The 15,916-nt window shown below is 29.4% G+C and overlaps 1 protein-coding gene and 1 non-coding gene across 2 annotated transcripts; one reads left to right on the forward strand and one right to left on the reverse strand.

Moving 5' to 3' along the window:
• The first annotated feature begins 244 nt into the window (after positions 1-244).
• On the forward strand, positions 245-317 carry TRNAF-GAA (transfer RNA phenylalanine (anticodon GAA)). Its single transcript has one exon. It is a non-coding gene; the product is annotated as a tRNA-Phe (tRNA).
• Positions 318-14,017: 13,700 nt separating this feature from the next.
• LOC127900292 (NAD(P)H-quinone oxidoreductase subunit K, chloroplastic) lies at positions 14,018-14,449 on the reverse strand. Its single transcript, XM_052434917.1, has one exon. It carries the CDS (start codon positions 14,447-14,449, stop codon positions 14,018-14,020), a length of 432 nt encoding a protein of 143 aa, XP_052290877.1.
• Between the last annotated feature and the right edge of the window lie 1,467 nt (positions 14,450-15,916).

A 15,916-nucleotide genomic window follows, 5' to 3' on the forward strand; every position in this document is an offset into this window, starting at 1 on the left:
GGCAGAATTTTTTCTCTTATCACAAGCCTTGTGGTCTATACATATATACAAATAAACATCTTTGAGCAAAGAATTATTTGAATGATTCCCAATCCATATTATTGCTCATACTGAAACTTACAAAGTCTTCTTTTTGATGATTCAAGAAATGAAATTCCCCTCCCAAGACTTTTAATCCCTGTTTATTTTTTAATTGACATAGACCCAAGTCATCTAGTAAGATGAGAACGGTGTGTCGGAAATGGTCGGGATAGCTCAGCTGGTAGAGCAGAGGACTGAAAATCCTCGTGTCACCAGTTCAAATCTGGTTCCTGGCATATGATTAATATCTATGAGTATCTATCACTACAAATTCAGTGATATGGCTCGCCATACATATTCATTTATAGATCATGATACATACATACTTATCCATCTAGCTCGATGTCTGGGAATAGGCCTTTTTTTCTTTTATTTTTTTTTATTTTATTTCTTCCTTCCCCTCTCTGTGACCCGCTAGAGCCCGTCGAAGTGGTGTGCGCGATACAAAGTTCATGATACAGAACTCTTTAATTTCTTTATCCCATTCACAATAATAATACGAATGAGACTTCAATTCCTCCGTTTGATCTAGAGAAAGAACGTACAAATATTTCTTGAATATTGGGTCAAAATGAAGATTAATTTCTTAGAATTCAATAAGCATCTTGTATTTCATAAATGACACGACATAAAAGTGTTTAATTTGCTCTTAAGTATAAGAGTGCCTAGTTATACTATAGCTTATTGAGTCTGAAGTCAATTCACAGAGAAATGATTTAATTTAATTATTTAAGTTTATCTAAAAAATGAAAATAAAATTTAAATATATGCAATTTAATTTGGAAAAAAACTATTAAATTAAATTAGTTAGGGTTATAGATATAGTCTTAGTAATAAATATAATTTAATAAATTCTTTTTATTTTTATTTTATTGCCCAAAAGATTAATTGTATAAATTACAAATATTTTCCCATTAATTTGAGAAAAACTATGAAATTAAATTAGTTAGGGTTATAGATCCACTCTTAGTAATAAATACAATTTAATAAATTCTTTTTATTTTTATTTTATTACCCAAAAGATTAATTGTATAATTACAATTATTTTCCCATTAATTTTATTATGGATTAAGTATTTTATGTGTCAAAACTTAACTTGTCTAAAATAAGTTAAAATACCATTTTACCATATTTTATACTAAGATATTTAGAATTCATTGTGCCAAACTCCCATATTTGTCTAATATAAATTAAAATTTCAAACTATAAAATATGGACAAAATTAAATAGAAAATAATTTAATTTATATAATTAAAAATAGAATTGGATTAAATCATATTTTTTTACTAAGAGTTTCACCTTCCCCTAACTATTAGTATTTAGCTAAACATAATTGAAATAAAGGGAATTTATAAAATAAAAAACCATAATTAAAAAAAGTATTTGAAAATTGAAAATAAAACTAATTTTATTTATTGAAAATATGTTACAAAGATAGATGAGAAGAAGAATTTGAGGGGAAAGAAGAGAAGAAAATGTGTGGAGATGTGTGTTCCCCCCTTTCGATTTATACTAATACATGATTAATCCACACCACTCAAATAAATAAAACTAATTATATCTTAGCCATACATTTGTCCCACTAACAAAACATAAACCTAACTTAATCCACTCAAACACATCCAATACATTCCACTAACAATTAACACATCTAACATAATAAAAACTTATAATTTCATAATTATCACATTTACTGTGGTAAAAACTTATAGACTTATAACAAAAGTCGTGGATCCTCCTCACAATGACCTAATTTCTCAGACTTTCAAAATCTCAACTTGACATCCGTACATTTGTTTGGAGCCTCAAATTGCGGGAAATTATTATTTTTACCTAATAAATATACAAAAATTCACAAAATCAAATATTTAGAAAAATAATTAGATTCATAATATGTTACATAATTAAAAATGTAAATTATATTATAAGCACAACATAACATTTTTACTCCTTAATAAACATATAATTTTTAACACTAATCACATCCCCCAACTAGCTTATTGCTAACCCCTAGCAATTAAAGCGTTATGTTAAATTAAGATTTGCAAAATTCACATGTAACTTAATAGTTGTTCATCTATACTCTAAACTACCAAATAAATAAACTCTCCTAAATTTTTCTAACTCTTTGTCGCTCACTCATTACCCAGAATATCATAAACATTCTTTTGTACTCAGGTAATTAACACAATACTTATAGGGCTTCATTAAAAAGAAAACATCATTTTCATTATAAAACTCTTTAGAAATTCTATCTTCAGGCAGTAAATTATTCAAACTTTTTATTTTTTTTAAATATTACATTTTTAACTCATGTAGCGAGCTTTAGGTCAGTGACTCCCAGACCAATTGACCTTAGGGCACTAGGTATTGAGACACCCCTACAGACTTAATTACTCGAGTCTTTAAGAAATAAGCAAACAATATATCTATAACCCATATGGCGAGTTTTGGGCCAATGACTCTTAGACTAGTTGGCCTTAGGACACTAGGTGTTGAAACACTCATACGGACTTATTTACTTGGGTTTTAGATATAAGAAAATTAAACACATTCAATTTTTTTTTTTTTTTGCAATATACACTTTCTACTACCTTAGATATTATCCCTAATAAATCAAAAGAACTAAATGCTGCAAAACTTTTAACTTACAACCCGCTAGTATGTGTCATAGTGTGAGTGTGAAAAATGATTTAATAATACATGTTAAATGAGTACAACAAAATGACTTAATAACCACCCGCTAGTATGTGTCATAGTGTGAGTGTGAAAAATGATTTAATAATACATGTTAAATGAGTACAACAAAATGACTTAATAACCAAATGGAAATTCACAAATTTGAGTAATTCAAAGAAAAGGGAACAAAAACAACTTACAATGAATTTTAAAATCAAAATATAATACAACATGACTATTAGGGATGCGTCTCAAAAGTCGTGACTCTTTACACAGCCATCCTAGACAAGAAAAATTTTGTTGTTTTGTTTTTTTTAAAAAAATAAATAAGTAAACACACCTATTTACAATTTACATTAATTATCTCTTCCCCCCAACCTAATCTAAATATTATTCATAATTTAAAGATATGCATGTAAAAAGACGTAAAAGATAAAGAAAACATAAATAATAAAACAAAAAATATAAAAGATCATACCTGAACATGCCGTAGAAGATGCGTTTCTAGAGTCGCTTCACCCCATATTCTGCCATCTTCGACATAAATATTACTAGGATTTGAAATATTCCACAACTGTCAACTATTGCCTTCCCCCAACCAGAACAAGACATTGTCCTCAATGGCTTAAAGGAAAGAAGTAGAGTTTAGAAGACATTAGTTGATTGCTCCAAGAAGATAATTAGAACCGAAGAGTTAAGTCCAACTTGTACTTCTTACTAGGGCTAGGGTTACCATCATTAGTTAATCATTCTAATGCCAAGGTCCTAGGATCTAGCTCTAGTTTGTATGCTTGTAAAAGAATAAGTAATTCATTAGCAGTAGCAGCACAAATAAAGAGTTTTTTCGCGGAGATTGAAATAAAATGATTCTTAATTGCATGGTTAATGAATGTAATGGCAAGAAAATGAAAGAAAGCCATCATAAAAATTATTAACATTTAGCAAACCAATGGGTTTTTTATGGATGTTCAAATGGGCTCAAGATGCAAATGTAATCAGTGCCTCTAAAGTTGCAAGATCACCTGACAAGAAAATGAAAGCGTTAGCATGATTTAACATCTCAGATATTCGCTCGTGCATACTTGAGACAACTAACTCTTCTCTAATTGGTGGGTCAGACATGTATCCCAGAGGTTTTAAGGTCTGTGGAATGATACATAGCACCTGGTTTCCTCCATATACTAGGTGCAGTTTCCTCTTAGGTATGACATGACCAAGATCTACAGTTGCTTGAACGAACTCCTTGTATTTTCCATAATGAAATCCAGAAAACACACAAATATTTTTGAATTGTTTACTTGAAGATGCTACCATTAAAATAATCTTCAAAAATAAGTTATAAGTATTTGGAAAAAAAAGATCTCATATTTAAAGATCTTAGTATAGATATAATGATAAATAGCTATACATAGGTTGGTGTATTTTTCAAATGACGCATAAAGCTCATGTCTCAATAATTCAAAAGCAAATAGTGAAAGGAAAAAAACAGTAAAGAAAAAAATAATGATTACATACAAAATCACACCATTAAACGCAATAATTCAAATGATAAAAGAACAACAAAATAAAAGGATATTTACTAGTAGTTGTGATTGTGGCTCATCTAGTTTTACGTCTAATAACAGCTTGAACGCCCTCTATGGGTCGAGGATAGGTTTCCTATCCAGTTTTCTTGGAAACTAGCAAACATAGTCTTTTTGAGTTAGATTCTGAAGATTAAACTGTGCACTTTCTTTTTGGAATAGTCTCCATAACCTATGAATTTCATATTCCACATGTCCGCTTCGATACGTCTCAAGAGATCGTAAGATATCATCTAACGATTCTTTACTCATGCCAGCACGAATTTAATTTTATCTTCTCGATTATCAGAAACCATTCTTAAAGGTTTACAAAATTTCTCGTTTGCAACTAAATTTTACATAGATATGACATTTTGAGCTAAGTATTTTAGCTGTCCTTTTTTCAGCAAATGTGCTTTTACCAAACGCAATCGTTCACAACGAGCTTTGTAAATTTTCTTGAGGGTATTTTGAGGGAGAGAAGGAAAAAGTTTATGCAATTTGTATTGTATTTCTTCCATGCTTGATTTTGAGATTTCAGTTATTAGGAAACTGAGGATACCGTTATCCGCCATTTATACGGGAAAATAAATCAAAACACATCAAAATGAAGAAAATCAAATCTGCAAAATCAAATGTGAAGGCGAACAAAAAAAAAAGAAAACACACAATGTAAAAAAGGAAAATGGACTCACATTCATCCTCTTATTGAGTTAATTTCAAGCTCCAATTAGAATTCGTATATACCACCCTCTATTTCTCTGAGTTGTCTTTCTAGATTCTCAACGTAGGACACCAATGTTGGTGGTTGCAGATCCTAAATTGGATGTGATTTACAGCTTTGTATGAGGTTTACAGCTTTGTATGAGGCTTTTCAAGTGAAATTTCACTTGCAAAAGGTTTTTAAGATGTGTGAACAGAAACTTCCTTATTGAGTTGCTCATGATGTATAATGACAAAAAAAAACACATTTATCAAACACATTTAAGTAAGAAACATCATAACGCGTATCATTCAAGACAATCAAACAATTCAAACAGTCAAATAACAGTGAAAAGTTAAATCACTCATTAAAAACTTAATCAAGATTTGGTGGGTAACTCAAATTTATTTCGGTACTTTCTTCACGTGGTTGGTATTCTAAATATGGTTTTACTCTTTGTCCATTAACTCTAAATGCTCTTTGGATTCTCAATTTCTACATCCCCATATGGATGTATATTTTTTACAACAAATAGGTCATTCCACTTTGACTTTAACTTTCTTGGAAACAAATGAAGACGATAATTAAAAAGCAATATTTTTTTACCAATCTCAAATGTTTTCCAGAAAATTCTTTTATCATAAAAAACTTTTGTTATTACCTTAATAATTCTTGAATTTTCATATGCATTATTTCTTAATTCCTCAAGTTCAGTCAATTGCAATTTTCACACATTACCAGCATCATCCAAATTTGAATTACAAGCTTTAATAGCCCAAAATGATTTATGCTCAAGTTCAACAGGTAAGTGGTAAGGTTTATCATAAACTAGCCAATAGGGTGACATTCTTAAAGACGTCTTAAATGCAGTACGGTAGGCCTAGAGTGCATCAGTCAGTCGAAGAGTCCAATCTTTGTAGTTTGGGTTTACAGTCTTTTCTAAAATTTGTTTTATCTCCCTATTTGCTAATCCAACTTGACCATTTGTTTAAAGATAGTAAGGGGTAGCAATTTTATTTGTAATTCCATATTTTTTCATTAGAGTCTCAAATGACTTATTACAAAAATGCTTACCTCCATCACTGATAATGGCTCAAGGGATTCCAAATCGACTTAAAATGTTTCTCTTAAAAATTTAACTATAGTTTTGCTATCATTATTTCGACAAGAAATTACTTCAATCCATTTTGAGACATAATCAACTACAACTAATATGCACACAAATCCAAAAGATGGTAGAAACGAACCCATGAAATCAATTCTCCAACAGTCAAATACTTCAATCTCAAGTATATGATTTAAAGACATCATGTTTCTTTTAGTAATTGATCCTAATTTTTGACAGTTTTCACAAGTTTTGCAAAATTGATATGTGTCTTTACATATGGTAGGCCAATAAAATCCACATTACAAAATTTTAGCTGTATTTTTTTCTTGAAAAAAAGTGTCCAACACATGCTTCAAATTGACAAAAATTAATGATGGTAGTGTCGTTAGGGTGCACCAAATTTAGAACCTTACTACTTGTATAAATAATTAGTACAGAGTGAGTAAGGATCGATCCCACAGAGACTATATTAGCTGTATTTATTATCAACTCTAAAGCAGGACTTAAAATAAAATAATAATAGGAATAATAATATAAATTAATCTAATTAAAGAAAATGCCAACTAAAAATAGAAAAAAAATGGGGGTTTTTGAATTTTTAACTAAATAGCAAGAAATAAAGAAATTAAAATTACTAACAAGAAATAAAAACTCTAGTTAAAGGATAAAGAACTAACAATGAGAAAAACTTTGGTTAAAGGATCATTCGCCACCACAAAACATGCACATAATATATCAATTCATATTGAAACTATCAACTGTAGATAACAACAAGCTCTGTTAGTCTCAATCTTTTCTTAGTGTGTCGTTAGGTAAAACAAGCTCTTCACCTAATCTCTAACCATTAAATAATTTAAAATAAGCTCTTTAAATTTAAGATAATGGAAGCATTAAGGAAAGAAAGATATTAGGTTAATCTCGATAATAAACACACAAGCTCGGATTATTTAACCTAGGTTATGTTCTCCAATTGAAATCACTGATTCCAACCTGCTACTTATGATTAAAATCTCAAGACAATTGGATCAAGAATTTTAATCTAGCAATAGAATTTATTCAAATCCTATCTAATTGGCCACTCAAACAAGACGAGAATAAAATCATAAACATTAATTATAGAAGAACATAAACAATCTCAATTAAATAAATTGAATGACATAAATTAAAACTTAATCATATGACATGTTTGGGGTTTTGAATTCACCCTCAACCAAATAGAAAATCTAGCCTAACATAATTAAATTGGGAATAAGAGAATTGATAAAACCAATCATGGCTGCCTTTTTCTTCAATTTCTTTCGGCTGCTGATTTTTTTTCTTCTCCTTTGTGGCTGCAAATTTTTCAGTTTGTGTGCTGCCGAAAAAATCCCCCTTGTGTTGCTTCTGCTTTTTTCTTTTATAATGCTTCAATTGTGGCTTTTATGGGAAGAATTAAATCCAAGCCAAACCGCCACTTTCATGCTTCAATTAATAAGCCAATAATGATTTGGCCATGATTTCCTAAAGCCAAAAGGCTTTATTCTCCTTCCTTTCACGTGCTGGCCACTTTGACAATTTCTTTTTTTTTCAATTTTAGCTTTCATGTGATGGCTTAGCTTGTAATTGGCTTGGCTTCCTTTTTTCAATTTTAGCTCCATGTGCAAGATTAATTTTGCTTGGCCTGTACAAGTTAATTGGAAAATATTCTTTATTTCTTTAATTCTTTCCAATTATTGATCTCTTGTGCACTTTTGTCTCTCAATCTTCAATTCTTTTCCTATTCTGATTCTTTCAATCGGATTTCTTTCCTAAATGCTCCAATTTAATTTCTCTTTAATCCCAAAATATACCTAAAATAACAAAATGAAAAAAAAACTAAGATAAAAATTAACACAATAAAAATATAATTTACTAAATTAAAAATTAACTAAAATAACTAGAATATTTAAGATCAAAACAAGAAAAAGATGGAGAAATTAATAGCAAAATATATGAAAAAAATACACTTATCAAATGCCATTACTTATCTCATTATCAGGAATGCATCACCAAAAAATCTGATTAGGGTAATATTTGAACTAGTAAGGATCATCCCAATAAATTTTTTTACCTTCAACCAAAAATTTCTTCTTCTCTTAAGCATTCCATTGCAAATGCATTTTACCTGGAATAAGAAAATTAAGAATGTTAGCATACCATGGCATTGAAGTAACAGAAAATAAAAATTCATCCGGGAAAGAGTCATTGATGGGTGTTATGTGAATTCATATGTAAGTCTTGATAAATGATTAGTAACGACATTTTCGACACCCTTTTTATCTTTGATAGTGATGTCAAATTCTTGAAGTATCAAAATCCAACGAATTAGTCTTGATTTGGCATCTTGTTTAGTCATCAAATATCTCACAGCAGCGTGATCAGTAAAAACAACAATTTTAGAACCAAACAAATATGAATGAAATTTTTTTAATGCAAACACCACAGCAAGTAATTCTTTTTCAGTTGTCGAATAATTCATTTAAGTATTATCCAAAGCCTTACTAGCATAATAAATCACAAACGGCTTACCATCCCTTCTTTGTCCTAAAACAGCACCAACAGCAAAGTCATTTGCATCACACATTAATTCAAAAGGCAAAGACCAATCAAAAGATTGCATAATGGGTACTGATGTTAAAACTAAATTATTTTCTCAAAAGATTTTTCACAATCATCAGTCCATTTAAATGGTGCATCTTTTAATAAGAGGTTACAAAGTAGTTTAGATATGGCGTTAAAGTTTTTTTATAAACCTCCTATAAAATCCTACATGTCCTAAAAAGGATCGCATTTCCTTAATTGTTTTTAAGAACAGACAGTAACTTACCTTTTAGGTCGCTTGTTAGGGTGGAAGAAATCACAACAGGATAAATTTGTTTTCTCTAAGATAAGCATACTTCAATCCCTCCGGCAAAGGTTTCAATCCCAATAGAGGTGCTTCTTGTTGTTCGATATTTTCCGTGATTCCAAGCTCGTCAAATTATGGTTTCTCATCATTATTTTGTAAAGTCTGTGCAGAATTAAGTAACAAAATTATATTAGAAGTATCATGTTCAAGTTGCTTATTTGATTCAATTGAATTAACCAAACAAATATCACTAAGTTCAGAAAAAAATTCCTTTTTAAATATTTTCCTTGATATAAGATTCAAGCAATTCCTTTTGTTCATCAATCTCATTTTCATTCTCATTTTCTTCATTAGGTTGCCTACATATGTTAAAAACATTCAACTCTAATGTCATATTTCTAAACGATAAATTCATTAAACCATTCCTATAACTAATCAAAACATTAGCAGTTGCTAAAAATGGTTGACCCAAAATTACAGGAATTAGTTTATAATTATTCACAACAGGTTTCTAAGACAATAAAATCCAAGGGGTATATGAATTTTTCAACTTGTACTAAAACATCTTCCACTATTTCTTTTGGCACTTTAACTGATCTGTCGACAAGTAAAAGTGTAGTTGAAGTTAATTTTAACTCACCAAGATTAAGTTGAAGCTAAACTGAATATGGAAGCAAATTAACACTAGCACCAAGGTCTAGCAAAGCATGCTCAATTTTGTGATCTCCAATAATACAAGAAATAGTAAGACAAGTAGGATCTTTATATTTTAACTTATTATAAGTAGACAGAATGGTACTTACTTGTTCAGCCATGAACGCACTCTTTCTTACCTTCAATTTCTTCTTGACAGTGCATAAGTCCTTTAAAAATTTAGCATACGAAGGTACCTGCTTCATTGCATCTAACAGAGGAATGTTAACTTTTACTTGCTTAAAGATTTCATAAATTTCAGAAGAACTGTTTGATTTCCTTAGTTTATTCAATGCATGCCGAAAATGGTGGTTCAGATGAAACAATGGTTATTTTTTCACTAGGTGTAAGTTTATTTAGTCTTTCCTTACCCTTTGAATTTTCATTATCTTTATCTTCACAAGGTTCAAGAATAAGTCTATCAATAACCATACCACTACGAAGAGTTATAACTGAATTAACTTGGTCCATGGGTGAATTTTGTTAAATCTTAGGATTTGGTTGTGGTTGAGCTAGAAATTTTCCTTTTTCTTGAATTGTGAGTGTAGAAAAAATTTTAGTAAGAGTATCTTTCAAATCAGAAAAGGTTTGTGCATTTTGATTGTTAATAGCATCTTGCTTCCTAATGAAAGAATGCATTATATCTTCCAAATTTTTTCATGGTGGTGGAACATAAGGTGCATAAGGCTGAGCATTTTGAAAATTTTGTAGAGGTGGTGCTTGTGAAGATTGTGCATTATTATTATTCCTCCAACTAAAATTTGGATGATTTCTCCAACCAGGATTATAAGTCTATGGATATAGGTTTGGCTTGTTAAAAGTGTTAATGACATTAGCTTGATCATGCAAACATTCTTTAAGTGCAAGCAGAGTGAGATAATCTTGAGTGAAATGATCATTAGAACTACAAACATCACATGCAATTTCTTGAACAAATTTTACTTGATCACTCTTTTTATTCTCCAAAGCTTCAACCTTCCTAACTGGGGATGCAAATTTTGCTTGCAAATCATGATCTTCCCTAAGGTTATGGATTCCTCCACTAGATGGAGATGGTTGTGGTTTATTTGTCAATTCAAAAATTCCAACAGTATCTCAATGTTCTGCATTTTCAGCTAATTGGTCAAGGTAATCTAGTGCATCTTCAGAATTTTTATCTCTAAATTCACCATTTTACAACTTGTCTACTTTGTGATGTTAAGCTCTCGTAAAAATAAGTGACCAATTGCCAAGTTTTAAAACCATAGTTTGGACATATGTTAACCAATTTTTAAATTTATCCCAACATTGATATAATGTTTCTCTATTTTTTTTAGTGAAAGAAGTTATTTGCTTTTTAAAAGAATTGATTCTATGAGGTGGAAAGAATTTTTTTAAAAAAATGTTCTTGCATGTTATTCCAAGTTCTTATTGATCCAGATCTAAGGTTTTATAGCCAAGTTTTAGCTTTATCTTTTAATGAAAAAGGAAAAAGTTTTAATTTGATTATGTTCATGCTACAATTTTAGTCTGCGTATGTATTACAAATTTCCTCAAAATCTCTTAGGTGCAAGTATGGATTCTCATATTCTAAACCATGAAATATTGGTAAAAGTTGGATAATACCTAGTTTGAAGTTGAATCGAGACATTTCTAGAGGAAATACTATACATGATGGTGCTCCGGTTCTTGTTGGATTTATGTAGTCTCTCAAAGTTTTTGGTTGATTCTGATCATGTTGAGATTAGTTGTCTCCCTGATTAATTAGAGGATTAAGTTGGCCCAAAATATTTTCGTCTTGGATCTCGTCCATGATTGGCGGGGGTGATTGAGATCTACGAATTAATCTTCCACTTGAAATTTGAGACCAATGTCTCATGCAATGACGATGATGATGTTTGTGTGTGAAATTATGTTGTAAAGATGATACACAAACAAATTAATAACATAAAAAATGAAAATTACACAAATTAAACACAAAATGAAAATTAAATAAACAAGAAAAATGTACAAGAAAAAAATACAAACTAAAAATAAATAAACTGAAAATTAACTAACTAAATAAGCGGTAAACCAAACATATAAACAAAGCAAATGCCATAAAGAAACATAAAAAAATGCGAAAAGTAAATTGCAGAAATAAAAAAAATAATTATCTCAAAGTATAGACTCTTTTTTTGAAATTTTAAAAATTACTAACCAATTAAGTGATTAATTCAAATTAATGGGCCTTTGTAGTAATTTTTAAAGTCAACATTTTTTAATTGAGTCCAAATAAGGTCTAAAGAAGTCCAAATATGATCCAAAAAAGTTCAAATTGTAGGTTTAAATTTGAGAATTATGGGAAATATTGGCGAGGGACTTATTCAAAAAAATTTACAATTTTGTGGTCAAACTGCAATCATGAGAAGAATGAGCCAAAATGAGAATTTTTGGGGTGAAAGTGAGATTCAAAACAATTTTGTGGATATAACAGAATTTAAGAAAAGAAAAAGGAGGTAAATGAACATTTACACAACAAGTAAAAAAAATGAATAAAATAAAATAAAATAAATAGTTCTCTCCAGCATCAGCGCCAAAAACTTGACACGACTTAAAAGTATTTAATTTACTCCCCAGTATAAGAGTGCCTAATTATACTATAACTCGGTGAGTTCAAGGTCGATCCACAGAGAAATAATTTAATTTGTTTATTTAAGTTTATCTAAAAAATAAAAATTAAATTTAAATATATGCAATTTAATTTGAGAAAAACTATGAAATTAATTAGTTAGGGTTATGGATCTACTCTTAGTAATAAATACAATTTAATAAATGCTTTTTATTTTTACTTTATTGCCCAAAAGATTAATTGTATAAATTATACTTAATATGCCAAAACTTAACTTGTTTACAATAAGTCAAAATATCATTTTATCATACTTTATACTAAGATTTAACAATTCATTGTGCCAAACTCCTAAGTTTGTTTACAATAAATCAAAATTTCAAAATATAAAATATGGATAAAATTATATAGAAAATAATTTAATTTATATAATTAAAAATAGAATTTGATTAAATCATTTTTTTTACTAAGAGTTTCACCTTCCCCTAACTATTAGTATTTAGCTCAACATAATTGAAATAAAGAGAATTATTAAAATTTAAAAAATATAATTAAAAAAATATTTGAAAATTGAAAATAAAATTAATTTTATTTATTGAAAATATATTACAAAGAGAGATGAGAAGAAGAATTTGAGAGGAAAGAAGAGAAGAAAATGTGTAAAGAGGTGTGTTCCCCCTCCTCTCTATTTATACTAATATATGATTAATCCACACCACTCAAATAAACAAAAATAATTACATCTTAGCCATACATTTGTTCTACTAACAAAACATAAACTTAACTTAATCTACTCAAACACATCCAACACATTCCACTAACAATTAACACTCCTAACTTAGTAAAAACTTATAATTTCATAATTGTCACATTTACCGTAGTAAAAACTTATAAATTTACAACAAAAGTTGCGAATACTCCTCGACAATGATCTAGTTTCTTGGATTTCTGGAATCAAAATTTGATATATGTACATTTGTTTGGAGCCTCAAATTGCGTGAAAATATTATTATAACCTAATAAACACACAAAAATACACAAAATCAAATATTTAGAAAAATAATTAGAAATTCATAATATATTACATAATTACATATTTAAATTATATTATAAGCACAAATTAACATTTTTACTTATTAATCAACATACAATTTTTAACACTAATTAATAAAAATTAGGGGCAATATAATCCTTATATAAGGCCCGTCCTATCCAACTTTCAATCATTAAGCCATGTGTCAATCATAGATTATTATCATAAAGGATTTTCAGCATATCATAAGATTTCTATTCTTGAAATTTGCACTTTTTCAAACTTAAAAAACTAATAGAATTTTATGATTACTCTTTGGAGCAAATACTATTATGCATACTTCTTATAGTTGATCTAGATCATATGATATTCGTGTAAGATGATAAATACCAGCTAGCATTCCAACTAGTGCTACATAATAGGCACATTTGGAACGCAAATAATTGCAACCACATATAATACAAAATGACAGCAACAAAGTGCCAAACCTCGGGCTTTATTTGTAAAGTTTGTATTCCTTTGTAGTCAAAGCCCAAAGATCTATGGACTAGCCCATGCTTGACTAGCCAAGCAGACAAACAACTGTGTATCTTTTTTGTCTCTCCCACATTTTGATTTTGATAAATATTTCACATTTATGATAATTTTTTTAATTTATGAAGATTAATTCACTTTTTCTAATTCTGTACAAATAAACCCTCTAGGCTAACTAATGAATCCAAGGGAAGATACTGAACTTTTGTATTTGAAAAAGGTTTCAGGCGGGATTTCTGACGTAGATGGTGGTTGATAAAGTAATCCTTGATCATAATTTCCAGTATTAGTACTGCATACAACACGAAACTTGTGATTGGTAGTAAAAGTAAACGAGCGATTCTCCCGTTGCAATCGAATTCGATCTTCATAGATTTCTCGAGATATTTTCTTACGAAGTTTTGTTATGGCATCTATAACGGCCCTTGGTTTAGGCAAGCAGTCCCACAAATAAACATCCACGGGAATTAGCTTATCAACTCCTCGAACAGTACTATACGAATCGGTACTGAACATCCCCCCTGTAATTGTACATGCTCCCATAGCAATAACATATTTTGGTTCAGGCATTTGTTCATATAATCTCACTAAAGAAGGAGCCATTTTTATTAAATAAAGCATACCTAAAAGAGGGGGAAGAGAGAGAAAGTATAAATGGGTTAATTATATTCGTGTTTGTCCTTTTATGTAATTTCCATAGACAGAAGGGTGTTATAATTTACTAAATCCACTTATTTGATTTCTAATTACATCCACAAAACAATAGCCCATTTTTTTTGTATCCTGTATTGTTTTACTAGAGACATCCCAATGATCTCTAAGCATACCCACACAATAATAGCCCATATGATATGATTCAGGATGTATTTCACTCAAATGCACTCAGTAACCCATTAACTCTTTATATTGTACTTTACATTTTCCAAATGATAACTAAATATATTTTAGTTGCATTCTTTTATTGGATGTTAAAGTTTCAAATTTGTAAAATTAATTATTTAATCATACTATAATTAAAAAATAAATGTTAAATCATTTGAGATAAAATCTCTTGAAATATTATCTCAGGGGCCTGAACGATTAATTTTCAAGTGGTTTTATTTAGTTGGCCACCTAAATTTAAATCTTGAGAAAAATAGAAAATAAAAATATTAATTTAGACTTTTACCACCCCTTTATCTTTGTACAGAACTGTTATAATACACGCTCAATTTTAGCAATTTTAGACATTTCCAATTCACATATTTAAATGCTATTTTTTATTTAAAAAAAAAAAGAAAAATGGAAAATCGAACCAGTGTTTGTACCTTTTGTCAGCAAGTATAGTCAAATCCTCAAATATCAGGCTTGACTTTTCTATTTTTGTTAATTTAAAAATCAACATATGGAAAAATTAAAGATATAGGCCTGTTTGGTACTGAAGTTTAAACTATAATTACTGTTAAGAAACTATAATTATAAAATAAAAATTAATATTATATTAAATATAATTTTTAAATAAGAATTTTAATAAGAATAGTAAAAATATAATATATTTTTCATTATACATGTATAAAATCAAATTAACTCAATTTTTAAATTATAGCAATTAAAATTTATCAAATGTTTTAATACTTTAACTTTTCAACCTCAATTCTAAACAGACCTATAATCAACCATAAATGACAAATATCAACTATTCTTGTCAACCATAATACATGTGTGAATACATGATCATTATCATTGGAAGTACAAAATAATAAGGATGATCGCGTACAATCACCTATTTTATGGTGCACAATTGTGTGTATGTCAAGCTCATATTAAGAAGCTGTGGTGTGAAACCTACGGTACGCCGAATAAAAGCTTAACACGCGTGGTCCGTGACTGTCGCACAGCTATTCAGTTCCCCGCAAAACAAAACAAACAAACGTTAATCGGTTGATGGATGAGCTGGATCGAACATTACCCGATTGTAAAGCAAACGGCCCATTGCCAAATCCCGAATCCAGATTCTTGTCGGTTGCATGTCAAAATCCGATAATTACATAACTACATTATTCATGCCGCCAGAATTTTAAGTCTGGAAAT

This window comes from Citrus sinensis, chromosome 2, assembly GCF_022201045.2.
Source record: "Citrus sinensis cultivar Valencia sweet orange chromosome 2, DVS_A1.0, whole genome shotgun sequence".
NCBI lineage: Eukaryota > Viridiplantae > Streptophyta > Magnoliopsida > Sapindales > Rutaceae > Citrus > Citrus sinensis.

Excerpts from the sequence above, each read along its gene's own strand:
- LOC127900292 (XM_052434917.1), bottom strand. The coding sequence starts at position 14,449 with ATGGCTCCTTCTTTAGTGAGATTATATGAACAAATGCCTGAACCAAAA.